This window comes from Trichoplax adhaerens, genomic scaffold, assembly GCF_000150275.1.
Source record: "Trichoplax adhaerens TRIADscaffold_23 genomic scaffold, whole genome shotgun sequence".
Lineage (NCBI taxonomy): Eukaryota > Metazoa > Placozoa > Uniplacotomia > Trichoplacea > Trichoplacidae > Trichoplax > Trichoplax adhaerens.
This window is the reverse complement of record NW_002060964.1, coordinates 396,688-417,638: the sequence shown is the minus strand read 5'-3', so window position 1 is coordinate 417,638 and position 20,951 is coordinate 396,688. Positions and strand designations below refer to the sequence as shown.

The following is a 20,951-nucleotide window of genomic DNA, read 5'->3' as shown; positions in this document are numbered from 1 at the left end:
AAAGGCTGATGAAAACCGAAAGTCTTCTTATATGCAGTCATCATCGGTAGAAATACGCCAGCATAGTTCTTCCGTTACTAGCGCTATAGAAGCCAAAGCCGAAGTAGCAACTACGATAGTAAAGGATTCATCAGACAATATCCACCCAACCGCTGCACCAATTATGCGTATGAAGAAAAATAATTTAGTTCATCAAAAGGAACAAGTTTCTCGCTATGTGCAGCGCCGAAGGCACTGCGTTAAATGGAAAGATGATTCATTTTCCGATCAAGAACAACCAAATGATTCTCTCCCTCAACCTGCACAAAATAATGATCTTAAGAATAATGAGCCCGTTTCCGAATTATCCCAATTGATGCAGGAACTAACTAGTAAGCGAATCCTTATGTCATAACTTCCTTTTCTCATAATTTTAGTTATCTTTGCATCTATTAGCTCCTAATTCTCATGTAATCCTATATTAGCGAGGCTTAATCATTTACTTCATTGGCTTTGTCGTTGGCCTGGAAACTCCTTAGTTAATTCCATATTTTCTATAATTTAATTCTTAGATGATTTCGATGATTATAACGATGATGAAGATAGCCCAGCTTTACGCCAAGTCCATCAATTGGCTAAGGTTTGTATCGTTATTTACTAACACAAACCGAATAAATCGATTTAAGAGGATAAATGGGCCAACGTTAGCCGCTGTTTTTGAAAAGAGCTAATACGATTTAATATTTCATCGTATAGGATTTAGCTGTCAACGATAACCTATAAGATTAATTTCGGGCTGTAATAACTAACCTCAAATTCACTTTTTCTAGGCCCAAACGCAACTTTTATGCTCTGTGCTGGAAGAAGAGAAGCGTAAAATGGAGGAAAAGGTCCAACGATTGTCTAGAAATGCTGCATTAATTGAGGTTGGCTATTAGCTTTGCTAGTGTCGCTTACTGTAGAGAAAAAATCTTATTATAGTTTAAAATATACTATAAAATACGAGTATACACTATAGAAATCTATTTTGTTGTACTGATGAAGTTGAAAGTGTTTGTGAATGAAAATATGTTAATATCATTTACTATTGAGTCTATATAAACTGCAGAATACAAATATAGATTCCATATATCGGTTTACTCTACTGATAAAACTGGAAGAGTATGCTAATAAAAGTCTGTTATGTCACCTGCTATCGAGTCAATAAAAGCAGCGAAATGTAAATGGCCAATATAGACCCACAATACTTTATTATCGAATGGATAGAGACAGGCTAAGTTATGCATAGTGGCATAAATTAAATTTATATCCCAATATTTTAGGCTGCAGCACAAACAGTTTCCGTTAAATTACAAAATAAATACGACAAGATACTAGATGAAGTGGATCAGAAAATGAAGGTAAACGATTCTCCTCACTTTTCGCTTAATCTTAAGTTTTATCTTTCTTTTTTTTGCTTTTTTTTGCCTATTTATCAATCATATGAACGTGTTGCATTATTTCTGTCTATAGCAAGTCCATCATGCTTTACAAAAGACCATTAACGAAGTTGGAGCAGAAAGCCAACATTTAGAAGAATACTTGCAAAATGGGGGTTACCAAAATCCTCCAGTAGTACAGCAATGGTTACAAAACAAGCCTCCCGGGAAAATTAACGATACCTATCCAGCAAAAATGAGCAGGTAAGCTATTCTGTAAATCTACCAGCAAATAGTCATAAATTGATTCATTTTGCTCCAATCCTAAATATTTTATTCAATCGATATACTGTATAGTATATGGTAGTTTTCATCTCCAATAGAAAATAGTCTTGTATAATTATCATAGTTTACATAGTAGGAATATTGTAGAAATAGCCATGTAAGTTTTTACTTCTTTGATCCCAATCGCAGAAAACAAAGAAAAAATGAAAAATTGTTAGCTTTAAAAAAATTGGTCGTCGATGAGGATGATTGGGCCAAGTTATCCACATTTGAAAGGCGTAAACAATATTCGAATACATTAAAGAACAAAAATTCGTCCAACAGATCGAGAAGTAGACCGAGCACTGGCTTAATATCGGGTATAAAATCACAAACTATCAGCTCTAGCTTTATCCTACTTGTCATGATTAATTAGACAGTTAAAAATGTAATTTAAGTTTCAACATGGTAGACGAAGCTCATAACTTATGGCGGTTCCCTTGATTTAGTTTATAGTAATACATAATAAGGTTTACTAGCATCTCTCATAACATTAATTTGATGTCCTTAGTCATAGCTTCAGCACTTCTTTAGTAGTAAAGCTAAGGTTATTAACAACAGTGATGGAGTGATTAGCTAAATTGTATTCATGCTAGCCCATACTTAATGTATCGATGACTTTCTAAAACTATATTAGGGCCAGAATAACTCTGTAAAGGTCACAAGATAGGAGTGATTTTCTAATATTATTTCCAGTAATCTATTTGGATTGATTTTTCTTCAATTAGGCTCTATTCCGCATTCGTTTAATCGTGACAGTTATGATAAAATTATACCGGCTCGTATTTCATCGTTTCGAAATCAATCAATTTATTCGCCTATGCCATATGTGGATGCTGATGAATTACAACTATTAACTATTCCAAACTACAGCAAAGCAGCTAACCGTAATTACCGATCCAAGTCTGCTCTACCTAAACCAAAGCAACACTCAGCATTATCAACTCGAAGTGCTAAAGGTAAATTATCTAGTATAGTAATTTATATTTATTCTTAAAATACTTTACACTTAATTTGGCTATAATCATTCAGAAACATAAAATCAATTAGCACTGATCCGATTTCTTGATCTTATAGGACCTACTACCAAGAGTATCTTGTAAATATGAGGCGTGCACAATAATATTTGGAAATCAACAATCGCAATAGAGCAAAATATCTATTTCAATTATCCCAGTACTAGAATATTGAATTTGTTCTTTTACTTTTTTCAAAGAGTTACTTATCTTTCTAAATATCTATCATAGAGAATGTAGATAGGATTATTTATAAATATTCGTTAATGTACTTTATTTATATATCTGAACGATCAAAAACTAATTCATTATTTATTAAATACTCCGGCTAATTTTATGATTAAGAATTTTTATTTCTTGAGAGTACAGGTATACATATATTAAACAGAAACAGATTTATGGCTTGAATACAAATTTATAAATAGTGATACAAAAATTGAAATTATTTGCTTTGTTTCTCAAATAAATCAACTCGAAAAATTAAAATTTTGACGTGGGTGAGGATATTTTCTATTATTTACTTAGCTTCAAATCTGTTTTCTGCTAGCTAGTATTTGAGAAATGACGATATCACATTCAGTGATTATGCTAGTGGGATTATCCTAAAATCCTTTAAGCTATTTACTAATAAAATGACTGCACTAGATGAAAATATTGATACATTTAAGCTAATTGAAACTTACAAGTAATGATTCGTGTAGTAGTATACTTATGCTAGTCAATATATTCAGTCATCTTTCAACAGTAAAATGTGAAATTCGTTTGCAAAGTCCATGTTAAAGGTTAGAAAAGCATTACATGTCAGTTTAAATAGACACATGGCCGACTACTTGCATTGCAATACGGCTGTTTAACTTAGTTACCGGTGGATGTTTCGACGTGTTCTACCAACATCACAAGTGAGATGGCCGTAATCAAACCTCTTTTAATTCTATCTCGCTAACTTATGTTGAAATACGCATTTTATCAATGTTCGTACTTCTACGACACACAATATCTAGTTGATATTCAACTCCTATACTTGTACACAAACAATGGCTTTTATTTTCGTAACACTCACATCACAAATCATTAACGCTACAAATTGACCGGATTAATGATATCGAGCGACAGCCGAAACATTTTGTACTTCCAAAAGGCAGATAACATTAGCGGACGAACTAAGGATAACAAACTGTTGGAAGTATGAATAATCATAATACTAGATAAAATAGAGGATAAGCATAGCTGCATAATATTTCAGATTAAAATGATTTGCTATCTCAGTTCAGCACAACATGAGCAAAAACAAATGAGATAATGGATAAAATACTTGTAGTATATAGATATTGGAACTATCGTCATATATTAAGACTGTAAAACAAATCATTAAGAACTGCTACTATCAACTTTCCACAATAAAATGGTGTTATCCCGACCACCGGTAGACAGCAATCTTGCATCATTTGGAGTAAATAATACGTTGGTGACGTGAGAGCTATGGCCAGTATACTGATTACATGAGGACTAATGATGCAAAAGAAAATAAACAATACTTCGTTAGCATTAGCCAATGACCATATAGTACAGAGAATTAAATATAAGTGGCATGGTTGTAGCAATGAAGCGCCTTACCTTTGGTTGATTGCATGGGTACTTGAATAAATTTACCATTCCAAAATCGTCACCAGTAGCTAATAAATTACCGTTAAATGACCTCGCAACAGCGTTGACATCAGTACCATCAGAACCTTCAGCCCAAATACCTGCATACGTATGTAGCGGCAATATCAGATAGTGAACTCATCATAAAATAAAATTGACACCTTAAGTTTAACTTATTGCATTACCGCAAACAGAATATCCAAGGACACAGCTAACTGTTTCCCATTCAACATCTCTCATAGCAATGGCAGAAGTTACTTGGGAACCCGAAGGTGCTTCCCCTATAAAATATTTTTCCACAATAAACTCGTCGTAATAAAACTGTAAGCATTTCATCGATATGAACGAGCGCGTCTCGTATACTTACAGAATAACAGTTCATAGTCACCAGATGTACTCTGCAAGTAATTGCTATCTTTTGACCAATCAATATGAGTGATGAAGCTCGAATGGCCCTAATATTTTTAAACAAAAGAAGAGAACACTTAAGAATTGCAATTAGAATAAAAATAGAGTCATATCTTGCAGTTAAAAACACTAACTGAACATTTTCCTTCCAATTTGTATTCCGATGGGTTATCAGCAACAGAATAGATATAAACGTAATTGTCATGCGAGGCAACTGCAATATATTTTCCATCTGGAATGAATGTTAAAGTCAAGTTACTAAATACGATATTATTAATAAGCCAATTCTAGTAACTATGGTGTACCAGGAGAATATCGAAGAACGTCAAGTTGTTCGGGTCCACTGGTGAATTCGGCTTTAATATCTCCATCTTCACTCGATAGGACGTACCATCTAAAAATTAAAATAGGTGCGTAAATGACTTATGTCCTTGAAGAAGCATTAATAAAAAGCTACAAGCTTGCAAGTCAACACTTACTTTCCAGTAATAGTTCCAATTGCAATTAGATCACCACTGGGGTTAAACGTTGCTGATTGAGCTCCTTCCTGTTAATTTATGGGGCGCAGATAATTAGTTCAGTATGTGCTTCCATAATAGCTAACTAAAGCCCTAACAAGTCAAGAATGTTGACATTGTAAGATACAAGAGTGTACAAACTTCAATAGATTTGGACCAGATAACTTCGCGCGATTCCAGGTTCCAAAGGTAAATTATTTTATCATAAGAACATGAAACGAATTTATCTCCAGCAGCATTTATACCAGCGCCCCACAGCTCGTCATGGTGACCCTGGATGAAAATAATTACACATCAGTTAAATCTTTTCATATTACAGTTACTATCACAAGCAGTAACACCAATCATAAAAGTCATTCACCTGATTAATATACTCTATATCGCTTTCACTTGAGAATAAATTATTGCAACGTATTAGATGATTGCGAACTGTGCCGACGACGAATGATCTACCATCATCGCATTTAATAGGTGCTATGCACCTAGGTGCGCCCATTTCTTCAGATAGCTATCAATCAGTGGGTAATATACGATTACAAAATTAATTTCAATATAAGGCATATTTAAATATAATTTAGTTATGTACTTCAACTGGCTCTGCATCTTCAATAGCTTTTAATGAGGAGTCCCACAGTTTTAGTTTCCTATCACGACCACCACCAGATACAATCTCGCCATTTGGTAATACGACCAAATCAAAAATGTTGCCCTGTAAATTTCAAATTTAGTCAATATTTTACAAAAATACTGAGAATTAAAATCATAGTTTCACAAAATTATACACTCAATGCTGTAAGATCATTTGAAAAAAGAAATTTACCTCATGAGCGTCTTTAAGCTCTTCAGTTATGCGATTACCACCTATATTATCATAAGGCCACCTAGTTATTATTTTTGACTATTTGCTATAATTATGATATCGTCTATTTTCGTACCTGCACCCCATACAAAAATATTGCCGTTACTATCTCCAGATAAAACATCATTATTTTCATTGAAGGCCAGGCAAAGGATTGCTTTCGGTTTAGGATGTTTCTGCAATGATAGGCGTCGTAGATATCGTTAGAAGAAGAAACCACTATAAAATGAAAATATTGTAAAATGATCCACGTCTACCTCAAAAATTCCCATTCTCTTTGAAATTCTTAAATCATCATCAATGGTCCAGAAACAGATATGCGATTTACCACACGTCACAATGCCATCATGATCGTTTGGTAAGAACGATGCAGCAAAAACTGATTCACCGTGGGACTAAGTCGTAAGGATTAAATGGAAAGTTAGCAACGGATATAAGAAGTACATAGGTAGTATGTAGTAATGATGAGATGGTATAAATTTTATTAAGCAACTTACCTTGGTGTCCAAAAGCTTCTTTTTCTTTCTCCATTCCCAAACGGACAGTACGTGATCATTAGATTCGTCCACAACAGCTAAACGATCTCCATTATTTGACTATGATTGACGAATAATCAAAATAACGCGAAAAATTACGGTTTCAGTTCAATTAGAGAATTGTATTGGTAAAAGTATGATCATTACCTTACTAAAGGCTACGCAAGCTACAGCCCTATCAAATTCACCCACACCAATTACAGCTATAGTCTTTAAGGTACTAGAATCCCAGATACGTACATGTGGCTGATATGCAAAATAAAGTTGATCGTTATTATCAAATCCAACCAATTAGGCTATCTATGTATTAGAGTTGATAATAAGCTATCTAATAAACGTATCTGACCTTGCCAGCATTCTTCTCATGTCCTGCTACCTGTCCAGATGCCATGGTAACTCCATCCGGATGGATAGCTAAGCTATTTAGCGAATTCAAAGATCAATCAGTTAATAAATGGAATGGATAAGTTGATATAGTAAGCGTTGACGTGATTTTTTCTTAATTTTAACTTATACCTTTTAATGTCATCTGTATGTTCAAGATAATGACGTTGAGTTGAAGTGGAAGGATTATAAGAAACAACAACTCCAGCAGTGAAGTAGACGATATCGTCGCCTACCAAATAGATATTGTCGCGCGAATCCCTGCCTCGATAACCAAAGCTGCTTAAAGTCAAGGAATTCATCAAGATATAGCAATAGTAAATTGGCAAAAATGTCGTACTATGCATCAGAGATAACTTTTTACGCTAAAAAAGATACACCCATTCTAACGATAGGGCCTCAGAAGGAGCATCAATAGGCTTAGGTTCTTTAGGTATAGATGTTGAACTTGGAGCGTATAGTAAAACTGGACGACCACGTAGATAAATGCGAATGCTTTGCTCATCTACAGTATAAGCGGTCAGATATGTTTTATAGAGTTATTCCTTTGTCAAAAATGAAGTCATTCGTTCAATAATTAATTGTTAATTAAGGACTAACCAAGGTCGATTTTAGAATCAACAGCATCCTTTGAAGATGTGCTATGTGAACTAAATCATTAAAAATATAAAATATTTAGATAGCATTCTTTGTTATAGTGTATAATAAAGGGTTAACTAAGCGCAAATTAAGTTATCAGTAGTAGCATTTCGATACAAAATCAATATTTGTATTATGACATACCTGACATGCTTTTTTGCTAACTTGCTTGTTGTATGTTTCTTGCTGGATATCGAGATTGAAGGAATCCGAAATACAAGACAACAAGGATCAAAACAATACGTTTTCACGAAGTTAACGTGTAGCTACGATAAACATCATCAATTGCTATCTGCACATTTATTATTAAGATAATTAATTTCTATCATTGTCCAACAAATGATGGTCTACAGTATGTCTGGACTAATTCTGTATAGTAGGATTGTCGCCTTCAGTTAGTAAAAATATAGACGGCATGTTATTAACGTGTCTATTAATAAACTATTTCTTACGTACAGTACTGCATATCCCTGATTGATCAACTAACCTGGCCGACCGATCACTTGCGGGTGTGGTGGTAGTCCTTTTTGTAGCAGTACTTGGTCTTGATATTGCTGAAGATGGTGTGCTAATTTTACTTTCAGACGACGGTTTGCTTGGTGTACTTACTGCTATAGTAATTAAAAAGTATTATTGAATTAGACAATAAACTATATATATGGTATAATAAATTTTAATTAAATATTAATATCCCTTTCACACTATTTTCAACTTCATTCAGTAACTTGGTCAAGTTTACCATAAATAATTATTACTATGTTACTTGAGAAGGGGTCGATTTTAGTTCAGGTAATTGATACATTAATGTGGTTAACATTAGAAATCGAGCATGATTTGATAAAAGAGTATTATGGTGATATAATGAACATGAGGTAATTCGTAAAGCAATTCGTTATTGCTTTACGAATTATGATACATTAGGATGTGATGGCAATTGTCATGTAGAGTTGAATCTGAAATTGGATGAACTTTATCCGCGTTACGATAGGTAGTGTCAGTCAGTACTTGCTGTAGGAGTATCATTATGCCGGGAATTCAATTTGGTTAGGATAGTATTAGAAAAGTTAGACTAGGCACTATGAATACATTCCCGGTGCGATATTCCATATCTGCGGTAATATTGTAATCAATGTGATTAAAACCTGAGACGACGCAAATCTTTTGTAGATTAATGCGTGAAACAATTCATGGAATTAAAGTATACTACTCATTTCTTTCAATAGCTAACAAAACGCCAGTTCAAAGAGTTATGGCTATTAGACTATTTTATCGGAGTTATTTTGATGATCATCAAAAGGATAAGGTGATTATCATTGAAAAACACTCTCCAGTAGGATATTAAAACTCAATTAACGACTCGTGAGCACTCAATAGAAAGGTGCCAATGCAGGTGTGGCGCTGAATATCCTTCCATTGCTTGATGAATCCGTCCATGCAGTTTCTACGTTCGTCAATGACTACAACAGACATAGCGATTAAGCCAAGTTTTCTATATTTCACCTTGATCGTGATCTTCATTGTTGCTGAAAGGTATAGCCATCAAAGGTGGAACGATAGGATAGATTGGTTTGCCTTGATTTTACTGTGCATTGATCAACGTGTCATGTTGACGATTCTTTGCAGTAGCAATCAAGTGCAAAGTGATTCAATCTTGTTTATGGATGGACTCGATACAGATTGTATCAGACCCATTGGTGATGAAACCAAGTGGAATTTAATTCAATCACGGCTTTGAACGATATGGGCAAGACCTGGCGTGTTTCTTCTTTCTTTCTTTTGATGTAATTCATAATTAAGTTATCTCAACAATTCATTCAAATTGAATATCATTGATTTATAGCCTTTTATCCTCAGCACGATATGCTTGCAGTTTCAAGGAAAACTGGATCGATCGGGTAGGTATAGATAGTAAAAGTAACGTATCGTTTTCCATTTTTTAGGGGTGATATTTTACAGTAGAAACAACAACGTTTGGAGGGGGGTACTAAAATTAGTCTCTTTCAAGTCATGATAAAGTAGGCTACAGTAGGCATAGAAGAGATGGATGACCCATTAGACTGCCTAATAACTGACTGGTTAAGTCAAGTAGAACGTGATATAACAAGCAAGACAATAACTGGTCATTTGAAAGGCAAGTTCATTCTTGGATAGATGTGGAAAGTATTATGCATCAGGATACCTTTCTTACTACTGCGAGGACGACTGGTTGAACTTGGCCGACTTGAACGGCTTTGGCTTGATGATGATGATGTTGTTGTAGTGGTTGTTGTTGGTTGCGATTCGACTAAGCGGCAAACTCGAGCTAAAGCCGTTTCCAAGATGGTGATTCGGTCATCTTGATGCTTGATATGTTGTTCAAGATCTTGAATTCGCTCTTTCAATTCTTTTTCCACATCACTGCCATGCATCGGTTGATCTTCCGAGCTGGTTTCGTTATTATTCTCCATGTCTAGTCTAGTTGAAGAAGCAGAAGAAAAATGACTGATCCATAAACGTTGGAAAAGGGACAGACTTTCTTGCTCAGCCTGCGACTAGTCTATGCAATATACTATTGTATCGGTCGATTAGTACTGCTTTTGTTGTGGCTGGAAGAATTCAATTCAAAAGGATTGAGAAAAAATCAACACGTATGCATCCTCTTTCAACTCTTTGAAAATGCATACTTCTACCTTTGCATGGCAAATGGATCAAGTTAATAGGAAGAAAGGAAGGAAAATCAATTTTATTCCACTTACTGTAATGGCTGCCAATGAAATTTTTGGCTGGCAAAGAAAGAATTTTTTCTTAGACTGCAATGTCAAGCTTTGGCTGAACGTCTGACGTGCGACAGTCTAGTCAAGTCAAGCAAGATGCGACACACTCCCTTGTCACTTGACCCGTTGGACGGTCAATCGACTCGTCGTCACTGGCTGCACGGCGTCGACCTCAACCACTCAGTCAACCGTGGTGAATGGGTGGTGATTCACCGACGATCCGTCACCCAGTGGACAAAAGAGTACCGCGACGTTGCCTTACTGTACCGTACGGCTTGCTATTGTTGGGCGAAGGCTGGTCCCATAGCATCGATTTCTAGAAGGTACTGCACTATGTACAGTACAGTACTGTAGACGTCGATGATGCAGGAATACCGTACCATGAACTGGTTTTGCTATACTGTACAGTGTACAGTACAGTATGGAAAGCACGATGAATACTCTACAGTGTACAGTACAGTACAGTACACACATAGCATCGACTTCTACAGTACAGAAGGTACAGTACTACAGTACACTATGTACTGTAGACGTCGATGATGCAGGAATACTGTACCATGAACTGGTTTTGCTATACTCTACACTAGTATGGAAAGCACAATGAATACTCTACAGTGTACAGTACAGTACTGTACGGTACATAGCATCGACTTCTACGGTACAGAAGGTACAGTACTACACTATGTACTGTAGACGTCGATGATGCAGGAATACAGTACAGTACAGTACTATACTGTACCATGAACTGGTTTTGCTATACTGTACAGTACAGTATGGAAAGCACAATAAATACTCTACTGTACAGTGTACAGTACAGTACAGTACTGTACATAGCATCGACTTCTACAGAAGGTACTACACTATGTACTGTACATACTGTACTGTACTGTAGACGTCGATTATGCAGGAATGTCATGAACTGGTTTTGCTATACAGTACTGTACGGAAAGCACAATGAATACTCTACAGTACAGTGTACTGTACCGTACGGCTTGCTATTGTTGGGCGAAGGCTGGTCATAGCATCGACTTCTAGAAGGTACTACACTATGTACTGTAGACGTCGATGATGCAGGAATACAGTACTGTACCATGAACTGGTTTTGCTATACAGTGTACAGTATGGAAAGCACAATGAATACTCTACAGTGTACAGTACATAGCATCGACTTCTACAGTACAGAAGGTACTACACTATGTACTGTAGACGTCGATGATGCAGGAATGCCATGAACTGGTTTTGCTATACTGTACAGTGTACAGTATGGAAAGCACAATGAATACTCTACAGTGTACTGTACCGTACGGCTTGCTATTGTTGAGCGAAGGCTGGTCCCATAGCATCGACTTCTAGAAGGTACTACACTATGTACTGTAGACGTCGATGATGCAGGAATACCAAGAACTGGTTTTGCCATACTGTACTGTATGGAAAGCACAATGAATACTCTACAGTGTACAGTATATTCAAGTACTGTACCCCACAAAAGTCAACGTCTCAGCTTCATGAACACGAGGACTGTACACTGTTCAGTAGGCGCAACAGCAGAGACCCCCTCTGGGGGGTGTCTCGTACTGAACAGCTGAACCTTGAGCGTCATCGTTGTTTACAGTACTGTAGACTTCGATAAGCGTCAACGTACTCACACGTCATCCTTTTGAAAACACGACTGCAAAAGTCAACCGGATCAACGTCAACAACGCTTAGCTTCACTTCTGCCCAAAGGTCATTCATCAGTGACTCAAGTCAAGTCACTCGGCAGATGCCAGCTGTAGGGTTTTGAGATCGCTTGGCAACAGCATTGGTGATCGTGACTGCACATTCCTCCTGGCTAGCCATGATGGCAACTTTCCATGCTCAGCGCTAATTTTGCTGCTGGATGATGATGATGTGGAAGAGGGAGGAATGAGTTTATGATGACCAAGCCAGCAAGATCATAATTGCATGCACCCCCGATCGCGAGCATGTTGCACGTTCTTTACCGTCGGTTACATCGTTTAGCCGAGAGGACTACCTGGGAGAAATTTTATGCAGCTAGAGCCAAATCCGATCCATTGGATTGGTTTCTCGATTATCAACACCTTAAAAGCGTTCTACAACCATGGATTTTCTCCAATTACCATCAGGATTTTGCTGTGCTCGATTTAGGTTGCGGCATTTCTGACATGGCAGCTCACATTTTCCTTGACCTGTAAGCATCGACTGTCAATAGTACATCCATTACATGATGCTGATGCTGACGATACTGTACACACTAGTCTAGAGTACAACGCAGATGGAATCAACAGAATAGCTAGTTTTCCATTTGCAATAGCAATTACAATACGGATTGTTTATGTTCGTTTGTGGATAGACAAGTGTCGTGGTCAATCCCCGAACGAATGTTCAAATCTTGCATTCAATTCGGCGCAATATCAATTATACTTATGGATCATGTCCATTTGCCAATGGGTCAAGGTGATCTTCAATCCCCGAAATGATATTGCAATCTTGCCAATTCATTCTATTTATTGAGATCGTTTACAGGCCGTGAAAAAAGGACAGTTTCAACCATAGATAGGTGATTAATGTGTTACATGAACCTGCACCAAGTAAAGCGTCTTCAAAATATTCGCCATCATGTTCACAATAATGCTACGCCAATTCATTGTATTGATTTTGATCATCATAGGCAGTGAAAAAGGAAGATTTGAACCATACATTAGTTTGTAAATTCACCTGCTCTAACGAATACTCAAGATACTGTAGTTACTATCATGGCTAAAATAATGCTGCATAAATCTCAACGTGTAATTAGACTAACAAGAAGATCGATTTGTCAAAGTAGCTGTACCAAAATTATATTCCAGATACACATAGATTAATCTCAATGTGTAGTTGAACTAACAACCAGTGTTCGGGCCACAAAAAAATTGGACCGTGTAGGCGTAGCAGCGGTTTGTCTATTCACTTTGTTACGGCTGAAATCGAGATCTTAATAACTATAATATAAATCTTAGAGATGAAAGTCATCATTGGATGCAGCATTTCCCACTATATGAGTAAGAATAATGGTTTGGTAAGATTGAAACATCATGTCGGGCATTGTCTAATTTCGGGGTTTTGTCCATAACTTGTTCGTACACTCTATCCATAAATGATACACAAGTTATGATATTATGTCGTAAATGTTCTAGCTGTATAAAACCAATTCATTCTGCTAAGGAATTAATGATTGCGCTTATCCATACAGGCTCAATAAAACTGGAAAGGTAGATTGCATCGATTTTTCACAAACAGCTATTGAAAGAATGCAAAAGAAATATAAACATTGCTTCAACCATTCCAATCATCGATTATCCTATATATGCGCGGATGCCACCTCATTGCCGTTTGCTGATTGTAGTTATGATATGGTACTTGATAAAGGAACAATGGATGCTGCCATTAGACATCAAAATGGAGAAGTTATGGGCGAGAAGATTATAGCTGAAGCCCTACGAGTCATGGCATGTCCAAGTCAATTTGTGCAAATTTCCGATGAAGATCCTGATGTTCGATTACAACTGTTGTATCGTTGCTGCAATCTCTATAGGGAAAATACCAAAAGTTACCAAACTTCTGTCAAATTTCGAGAGTTGGGATCATTCAGTGGTATAGAATATCTGATGTACACGATTGAGAAAAAGTTAGCTTAGACTTGTCAGTGGACCTGCTGCATTGCAGTTTATCATATAGTATACATACAAGTATTACTTGTACATGCAGTATATGGAAACGGTAGAGAGTAAAGTATACCTGTCTAATTGCTATATACCGAACAAAAGTAAGTGCTATCGTTGTCTTACTAGAAATCATTTTTGCATGTTTACAGACAATATAGTAATCATGCTGTATTTATAGAAATCTTGCACATAAATGATCATAATATTGAACCTGTACTTAATTAATCATAAGCAAGTATATCTGTCTGAGTAGATAAAAGCTTATTCTCACTTAAAAGTAACGCCATAAATACTCATGACAGTTATTTTGGGGGAGAGGGAGCGCTAGTTATTCGATATAATTACATATTTATACACATTTTCATACTTGCAATTGATAATACATGTTTTATTGCAGCTGCCTATCTACTTTGATACCAATCAATAACTTGATTGTCACCAATACGATGTATAGTTATTTCTTGATGATGCTATTTTACTGTTGATGGTGGTAGAAATGATAACGATTAAAAATCGCAATGACACAGTAATGATATCAAGGTTGCTGTTGTAAATTGCCTTCGGTGATGTACGGGCACAATTTTATTGAACTTGTTAATTAAGCATCAAGGTACTATCCAAACCACAGCTGTATAGGATGTTAAATTAAGTTCAATACACATCGTACATCATATTTTATATGGATAAGCACATATAAGTCTGTACAATACCATATGTACTCGTATTAGGCTACAGTGATGCATCTTTCTATCACTACGTTTGAATTATAAAATATACGCATATGGATATATCACAATTAGTATGCCATGAGTTGTACACATGGAATTCCATATCAAGATTTAATAACGTTATTACTATGCATTCCAGCAGCAGCGTTGAGAATTCGATTTTAGACATCGCCTTATTGTCATTTTGGTTAATAAAAAATATGTAAAACTCTCTCTGTATTCATAAGATTGGACTTTAATGAATAAGAATAAATGCAATAATTATGAGCTGGACATCATTTGATTGCAAATTTATTAGAAGGCCGATAGCTATCCATATTTCGCGGTATCAATATCGCATGCATGATTCTGATGTGTTTAATCGTATTGAAGACTAAGCAGCCAAAAATGGACCTTGCTAAGTAATATCTATTGCACTATTTTCTTACTACAAAAACTACCTACTCTGAAGTAACATAAACGGCAGAATGGACATTGATCACGCGCTATAAAGCGTTTAGCGGCATTTCAAGGCTGAGTAGAACTGTCGTCATTTCTCCCCGCATTACTAAAGAATGGCATTATGGAGTACGTTAATTCCCTCAAATTGTTACATCAATCATCTTTTATTTTCAGTAAAAGAAAACAGCGACCAATGAATAATCTTGGATATAGCTTTAAAGACTCTCTTAATATGCGTTGTTCCTTAGAGGTTATTAATTCATTAAAATATCAAATTCAAAATTGAATCGCAATATATTCAAAATTAATTGAAGGCCCAAAGTATTTTTACTCGTGGGCTCCAGTAAGAGATGAAGACCTAATAGCCACGGACAGTCTGTCAACATTAAAAAATATACACTTTCAAATGATTAATAAGATCACTATTAAAAGCAGTGTGTAATGTTAAGAAATTGTCGGCATACATAAAGCAAATTGGACTTTAAACAATCTATCTATAGCAATCCGCATAAATAGTACTCGCTTATGTCATTTTTGCCTCCTCCGGCAGAAAAGTATCAGTCAGAATCTTTCAGCAATAATTAATGGCAAAAATTGAAAATAATAACATAGTGTAAATTGAGTTTTGTAGCCAATTGCTGACAGTTTGAAGGAATAAAACAAAAATGCCACTATAAATTTCATAAAATACTTTAATGTTTTCAAAGTTTATACAGATAAAGGTCTGTTAATTAACGCAACAGCCAGGATGATGGATCTTCAACGTTAAAACGGAATTGGGTCATAAATTGACTGGCGCATGGCTCATCGATTAATCGAGCATCAAAGGATAACGTAGCTGCTACAGTATCGATTGGATAACCATCTTCACATATGATTTTATTGACTGACCCAACGGTTAGTACAGCGGACGTTGGTGGTAATACAATAGCGGTCGAACTTTTAATTCCCATAGACGACATACAAGTAATGCTATTAAATAGGGGCATGGAGAGAACTATTAGCGAACATAACAATTTAAGCAAGCGAGCTCATTGAAAAACCATTCTAGTTATCGTATGTGACAACGTTACGTAATCAACAACAAATTGGTTGGTTAATTGATTTTATTGTATGATGAAACTAACTTAAATGAGCCAGCGGTTGAATCTTCTAGCTGATTTTCTTTACTATGAGACTGCCATAGCTAAAATGGTATTAGACAGATGTAGCATCGATTGTTTAGGACAGTACTCGCTATAATAGCATAAGGAATTGATAACAACTAAATTTACAATAGGCATTTTCCTTTACAAATTTATTTATCATTGATTATACTAGCAGTACCTTTAGCTTGCTGGCAATTTCTGATACTCGAAGAGATGTAGCATCAAAAAGTGGGCGAGTGATTTTTGTTCGTGATGCCCATGTCGATAAAGAAATATCTATACGCGGTAATGACTGTACTTCATCATCAACTAAGGCAACGTTCATATCAGGATTGGTCTACAACCGGAAATAAGATTTATTCGTATTAAAATTATTTTCCAGTAAAATCTAAAGTTTTTTAGGTTATCATCATTGAAAACAATTTTTTATAGGAATATCGTACAATTCTAGTTCTCACCTTTAAAGCAAGTATAGCGGCTTTTACAATTAAACTATCCATGGTAATTTCTAAATCTGTATCATTTTAGGTATGACAAATTGGGTAATATAGCAAGTTTATAACTGGAGTTGCGTGGATGAAATTGTATTCAATACTATTATGTCAATTTACCAGCCATATCTTTGCAAAATTTTGCTAGATTATCGGCATAACAGTCCACAACTACATACGCTTGGGGTACTTGCCACTAAAAATTATAGAGCAAAAAATTGTATCTTAGTGTCAGGCATACAAATCATTTGTTAACTGCAATTATCAGACGATATTCTAAGCCCAGTACCTTTGATTCCGTTACTTTTCTCGCAAGTGAACGCTCCGATTGGGTGTTTTCAATATCAACATAACCTGCGCTAGACTGCAAGAGAGATGAAAATTTTTTCAATCAATAAGGATCGCAAAACGCTAGCTAATACCTGCAGAATGGCGATAACTAGACTACAAGAGTGATGCAATTTTTAGAGTCAATAAGGACTGTCTAACTCTAGCTACCGTAATGCCTGCAGCATGACGACAACTGTCACTAAAACTATTGCCTAATGACAACAGTACTTTACTACTTTACTGGTGTAGTTTATTAACATTTTTACAACTTTGGCCTCACAGTTCGACGTTAACATCTTTTCAATAGGTTTCTTACACATTAACTGACCTTATTATTGGGCATAGGCACTGATTTATCCATTTTCGGCATTTTTGGAGATTGGATAGGTGGTAAAGGTTTTGGAGGAGATCTAACCGATTCCACTTTTGTTCCTATAAAATAATCGTACTCAATCAATGTTGACGCATTACATCAATTCATTAACCATTCAAAGGGAATAATCCTTTTAACATTGCATCTGATACATTTCAATTTGGCATAATAGCAATATCGATCATTCTTTGGAGTTACCTGCTGATTGAAAATCTTTACTTTCTAAGTAGGCCAGGACATCACTACGGAATGATTGAAAGGATAATTAACACAGTCTAAATCATTCATTGAGCATACGCTCGTATATCCAAAGAAATTTGGAATAATAGTTATCTTGCTTTTCCATCAGAAACGTAAAACATTATAAGCCATTTACCCTTTTAAGATACGTCCATTTCGACCGGTTGCAGTAACTTGATTTGGATCGATCTTATGGGTTTCGATAAGACGACGGACAGCAGGTGATAATATTGGAGATAAATAGCTATTGTGAAAAAGTGTAACCCATCAATTGACTTCAAAGTTTACTATTCAGTTACCAAAATTAGTGAATACGGAATAGTTACTGACGTTCAATGATGAAAACATACCTGCTGGAGGTTAGTAGGGAACAACAAGGTATAACTATGACTTGATTAGATAGGAAGCTATTGACCTTTCTTAAATGGAGAACTAGAAATACGCAAAGTAATCCATTGAATTGCGTTAATTGATTATAATATTAGAAAAGCACCTTTTCTAGTTTCTTTCACAAATATGAGCAATGAATGTCCTAATAAGATGTTGAGTTTGTGATAAGCATGGCCGTAGTTGCCATGTCTATTCTCGTAGTACCACAGTATAACAAGTTGACAGACTTTTCTAAACTAAAGCGAATAATGAAGAGTATCTATTACATTGTTTGTGGTCAACTAACAGAAGTTCGTCATTCATGATGACTTAACATAGGTCCATCACAACGAATTCTATCCATGTTGTCTAAGAAGTTGACAGAGTTTGTAGCTACAGTCGTTTATGATTTGATAACAGATATTATTAAGTTAAGAATAGTGAAATTAGCTATCAGTGTAGTCAACGAATGGAATTGGCATCAAAATGTAAATAAGAAAGTGTACAACATTGAATGCTGTATTCCTGTTATTTGTACTGATAGTAACGATATTCGTAGTTATACGCGTACAAGGTAAGGAAGCGTTGTTTTGAAGTTTGTTCAAGAAGTAGACTAGGCTAGACTGTCTAATTTTGATGTGGAATACCTTAGTTTCCACATACTTTCAAATCATGATAGTAGCTAGTGAACATTACTAAATCGTTGTAGTTGTTCGTAAAATGACATTGTTGTTTCAGATACTTTCGCACTGAATGACAGAAATTAAATTGTCTTATTCCAAGTTGATGTTATAAGTTTTCTTAATTTTTCTGCTGAAATGTTCCTATCTTGGCCTATATTATGGTATAACAACATCATCTGCAAAAGACTTTATGAAGAATCCCTTCCATCTATGCGTGTTATCATGTAACCTTGTGCATCGACGATTGCATGACTGAAAAAAGTAAGACTTTACTACAGTGTGTAGCAGGTTATTTGATCGACTGTACCATCGTAGACATTCTTGTCCAATCCACCGCTTCCTACTTCACTGTATGCTCTCTTTGACTGTTAATTGTACTTGTCTAGCAGGTAAGTCAATGATCAAAGTTGGAATTTTAAATTTTAAGCATGAATCGACTCGTTTCAACTACCATCGTTGTACAATTTGCTTTCAAAGTATGTCGATATCCGCAATCAGATGTGCTTGCTCGCTGCCCACTCTTGTCAAGAATGTCAACTGTACGAGAGTACCTTAGTCTAGCATGGAGGACAAGCGTGATGGACATCTTTTCATTGCTCGTCATCCTAACAACAGCAAGAATAGAACAACTAGTTTACCCTGAAGTCGTATGGATGTTCTTGCAGGTAAAGTAAACCTATGGATGGCTGCCATTCGACCCAAGTAAGATAGAAGATGATTTGGAAAATAGAAATGAGAAGTACAAGCAGCCTCGGAGTCGTTTACCAGCTGCTTGTGCGATTACCACGGAGACGAAAAAAGGCCCAGCCAAGTAGACAGTAGGTCCAAACTGGCTTCAGTACCCATTCGTACCCATAGTCCGACTAGACCGTCCAGGATCATCTGTCAGTCCAGTAGTCTACAGTGTACAGTAAGTTTTCTACTGTGAAAGTACTGTGGTACAGTAGACTGTACTAAACCACCAAGTGGTCATGCGTAGTCCTACGGTAGTGTTACCTCGTCCTAGCAGTATCAGCGACGCCTACTCGTCGAACAGTATCGCCATAACTCTTACTAGTTTGTTGCATATCGTTTTTTACTGACAAAATCAGCATTTCAAACTTCATTACAGTACTACAAGAAAGCTTACGAGTTATGGATGAGTCATGGTGGAAAAACGACAAGAAGAGTATCGATGAAAAGGAGTATTGTACTGGATAAATATGGACAACTCGATACTATGCTACTGTAGGATAGTATCGAGTAGTCCATGACTGTAGTCAGCACTCCATGGAAAGCATCATTTATGGCTGGAGTAAAACTATCCCCAATCAGGGACAACGCAATCAAAATTACAATTTTTGAATGCAGCAGTCCTTGACACTACCATTATTGAATCAAGAATAATGTCGTCCAACTGATTGTGAACTATCTGCATGACATACTGTACAGTTTACAGGAGGTAGGGCATGCCTGGGACTATTTTGAATGGTTGTGAAAATCGTGCAGGAATAAAATGCTTGCAACTGCTTATCATTGAAAAGTGGCCATGGTTAATCATCGCAGAATTCATCTTAGTCGTTGTGAAGAAGAATGCGTACCATTAGAATGGGAACTACTTGTATTGGTGCTTGGATCGATGATGCCATGTTGACTGGCTGTCGATCTCTCCGATCACTCCTTGCTTCCAACCTACAGTACACTCACTCTACAGCACAGTACAGTGTACTGTATGTCTGATTGTCAGTCCATCACCAGCCTACAGTACAGGTTACAGTGGTCCTGTGCCGGACTGTACACTCTACACTCTACACGACTACGCCTACTGTGAAGAGGTCCAGTAGGACATTGCTGATGGAAATCGACTACAGCTATGCCAAACATGCGTACGCTTATAGGCGCTGTCCAGTGGTCCAGTAGTCCAATACAACATGGACTACTATCGCTACACCCTACATCAGGCTACGTGGACGGTAACGGTTGAGAC

The 20,951-nt window shown here is 36.3% G+C and overlaps 3 protein-coding genes across 3 annotated transcripts; 1 reads left to right on the top strand and 2 right to left on the bottom strand.

The window, feature by feature from the left end:
• Window positions 1–3,797: 3,797 nt before the first annotated feature.
• Window positions 3,798–10,172, bottom strand: TRIADDRAFT_63428 (uncharacterized protein; the record flags this gene model as incomplete). Its single annotated transcript, XM_002117270.1, has 22 exons — window positions 3,798–4,243; window positions 4,352–4,482; window positions 4,567–4,662; window positions 4,749–4,836; window positions 4,924–5,021; window positions 5,095–5,183; window positions 5,269–5,336; window positions 5,449–5,580; window positions 5,669–5,815; window positions 5,894–6,016; window positions 6,128–6,168; window positions 6,243–6,342; window positions 6,424–6,561; window positions 6,664–6,762; window positions 6,850–6,948; window positions 7,049–7,121; window positions 7,219–7,368; window positions 7,465–7,581; window positions 7,870–7,911; window positions 9,477–9,498; window positions 9,775–9,841; window positions 10,023–10,172. 22 exons carry the CDS (start codon window positions 10,170–10,172, stop codon window positions 4,106–4,108), a joined length of 2,208 nt encoding a protein of 735 aa, XP_002117306.1. The 3' UTR covers window positions 3,798–4,105.
• Window positions 10,173–12,442: 2,270 nt separating this feature from the next.
• On the top strand, window positions 12,443–14,155 carry TRIADDRAFT_61348 (uncharacterized protein; the record flags this gene model as incomplete). The annotated part of the gene is made up of 2 exons (XM_002117326.1): window positions 12,443–12,669; window positions 13,711–14,155. 2 exons carry the CDS (start codon window positions 12,443–12,445, stop codon window positions 14,153–14,155), a joined length of 672 nt encoding a protein of 223 aa, XP_002117362.1.
• A 1,927-nt stretch (window positions 14,156–16,082) lies between these two features.
• Window positions 16,083–20,052, bottom strand: TRIADDRAFT_61347 (uncharacterized protein; the record flags this gene model as incomplete). The annotated part of the gene is made up of 11 exons (XM_002117269.1): window positions 16,083–16,323; window positions 16,479–16,537; window positions 16,678–16,836; window positions 16,958–17,013; window positions 17,111–17,186; window positions 17,280–17,354; window positions 17,649–17,752; window positions 17,892–17,935; window positions 18,070–18,177; window positions 19,537–19,590; window positions 19,982–20,052. The coding sequence occupies 11 exons, from the start codon at window positions 20,050–20,052 to the stop codon at window positions 16,083–16,085; spliced, it is 1,047 nt and encodes a 348-aa protein (XP_002117305.1).
• Between the last annotated feature and the right edge of the window lie 899 nt (window positions 20,053–20,951).